The sequence below is a fragment of the Pterocles gutturalis genome, unplaced genomic scaffold (assembly GCF_000699245.1).
Source record: "Pterocles gutturalis isolate BGI_N339 unplaced genomic scaffold, ASM69924v1 scaffold14440, whole genome shotgun sequence".
Classification (NCBI taxonomy): Eukaryota; Metazoa; Chordata; class Aves; order Pterocliformes; family Pteroclidae; genus Pterocles; species Pterocles gutturalis.
Window position 1 is genome coordinate 5,476 of NW_010141018.1, and position 2,188 is coordinate 7,663.

The window sequence follows — 2,188 nt, forward strand, 5'->3', positions numbered from 1 at the left end:
CACAGCCACCCCCCGCATCCCGCCTCCATTCTGCTCAGCATCCCACCTCCCTGCTGCTCTGGGCTCCCTGGCAGCCTCGTGGGACCATCCTCTGTCCAGGGCACAGGGTCACATCTCCAAAAGTCACTGCTGCAACCTGACAGCCACAAGTGGCTCCTTCCCTCCCCAGAAAGAAATTCTTCTGCTCCTCTGTCTCACAATAGTATTTCAAACTTAAACAGAGGTTTAAAGGGTTATTTCAAAGCCAGGAGAAGGGGACTTTGCATCTTCTGGGACGTATGGGTGCTCCCACATGGTAAATTACAAACCCAGAACACATACGCAAGGACACAGCTGGCTTGCAGGCACGTCAGCTCCGATTCTTACCCCTCTGCAACCCTGATTTGGTGGAAGATGATTATTTGTGCCGCAGATGTATCTGCTCTCAAGTCCCCGCCTCCGCTGGACACTGTGCCACCCCCTGAGCTATCCCTGAGCTCACCAGTTCCCCCAGAAACAGCCCAGTGAGGCACCAGCACCATGCCCAAAAGCAAGGACATGCACCCTACAGGGGCCAGCCCAGCTCTGGGCCAGCGCGGGGAATTCCAGACGTGGAAGCAGTGATTGAAAACTCAGCGTGCTCATCCAGTAAGAGCATTTGGCACAGCAGCTAGAGGCGGCCCGCGGCAGGAATAGGCTCCCAAAGCAGTTTAAAAGCTCTAAGCCTGATCCCTCCTCCCAGGAAGCCCAAAGCCAGTGCAACCGCTTCCAGAGCAGGGAACCAGACACCCGTGATCTGTGCTGGCGCAAGGGAAGCCTGCAGCAGAACCAGTTCCTTTCCATTACACTCTTTAATTATAAACTCTCTCTCCTTTTTGATTGCTATCCATTTCGGGATCTCTCTGATTTACTCACCACAACAGCTCTGTCCCCTTTGATTACAGGAAGAGGGGAAAACCCGCCACTCACAGCCAGAATGAGGGGGGAAAAAAATGAGTTTACAGCCAGAAGAACAAATGCTATAAGCTGTTTGAAGCACTGCAAAAGCTCAACACAGTCATGGCCAGACATGGAAAACCAGAGGCTGCTCTCACCTCCTGCAGCTGGGATTCTTTCTTCTTAGAAGACAAGTTCAAGTGCTTTTCTAGGACACCACAATATTTCTCCGTCTCCTTGTCGTATTTCTTTTTGGCATCCTACAGAACAGAACAAAAAGTGTCACGCTCAACACAACAGCTCCGGGGCAGCTGAGTGGACCCGCGGCATCACACAGCGTGGGGCAGGAGTAACCCCCTTCTGCGCAGCACGAGACGGGACCAAGGGGCATCAGCTGGAAGCAGGCAGAACTGCTTTCATCCGCGAGCATCGGGCAGCTACAGGAAAGCGGCCAAAATCCAAGACTTGGGGGAATCCCTCCTCTATCCCCAAGGCTCAGCAAAACATCCAGGTCCAGAGCTGATCCAAAGACAACACAGCAAGGAAAGCGCTGGCTAACCAGCGTATCATCACAATTTCACGTCCCATCCCCTACCGCACCTTGCAGTGGCCCGTCCTGCGTGTCGCTCAGGACCATGACACAGTAATTTCACAGTCATTTGGCTGTTTGTGGCTGCAGTGCTAAAGTTGGGTGTCAGCCTGAGGTTTTCTTTGGCCCCTCAGCATGACATCCCCCGCCAACACCTGCTGATGGCCCGCTCCTTTCTGAAGGACCCTTTTTTGTCTCTTTTCTCCCTGCAGAAGCCAGGACAGCCTGGCCGGGCTGAGCTGCGGTGCCGCGGCAGCTCCCGTGCCATGGCGCTGGGCACAGCGCTGCCATGCACACACGGCCCCGCCGGCTGGCATCTGCTTCTTGCAGGCAGCAGCAGGTTGTTATAACAACAGCAGAGCCGCAGACAGCGGTGTTAATTTCAGAACAAAGGCAGGAAAGAAAGAGAGGGCCGGGCTGTCTCCCAGCCCTCAGCCACACCGGTGCTGCCCTGGGCTCGCCCGTCCTGCCCGGAGCCCCCCAAATTCCCGTGCAGCTGCCCAGCAATGCGCCGGGGTGGGGAGCACAGACTGGGGGGCTCAGGCGACCGGGAACCCCTCTGAGAAAATGCTGATTCTGGTTTGCAGGAAGAAAAAAATTTCACTTGAACTGGCAAGTGATTTTTGGCTCTTGGCACGTCACTTGGTTGTGGGTGAACCGGGAACACTGAGGCGCTTTCCCAGG

The 2,188-nt window shown here is 55.2% G+C and overlaps 1 protein-coding gene across 1 annotated transcript in view; it reads right to left on the reverse strand.

Moving 5' to 3' along the window:
* Positions 1–2,188, reverse strand: part of LOC104469405 (rho GTPase-activating protein 26) — a gene marked incomplete at both ends in the record, with an annotated part of 8,259 nt that overhangs the window by 4,398 nt on the left and 1,673 nt on the right. The window contains one exon of the mRNA XM_010083890.1: positions 1,074–1,175. Within this exon, the coding sequence (XP_010082192.1) occupies positions 1,074–1,175 (102 nt within the window). The remainder of the gene's footprint in view (positions 1–1,073; positions 1,176–2,188) is intronic.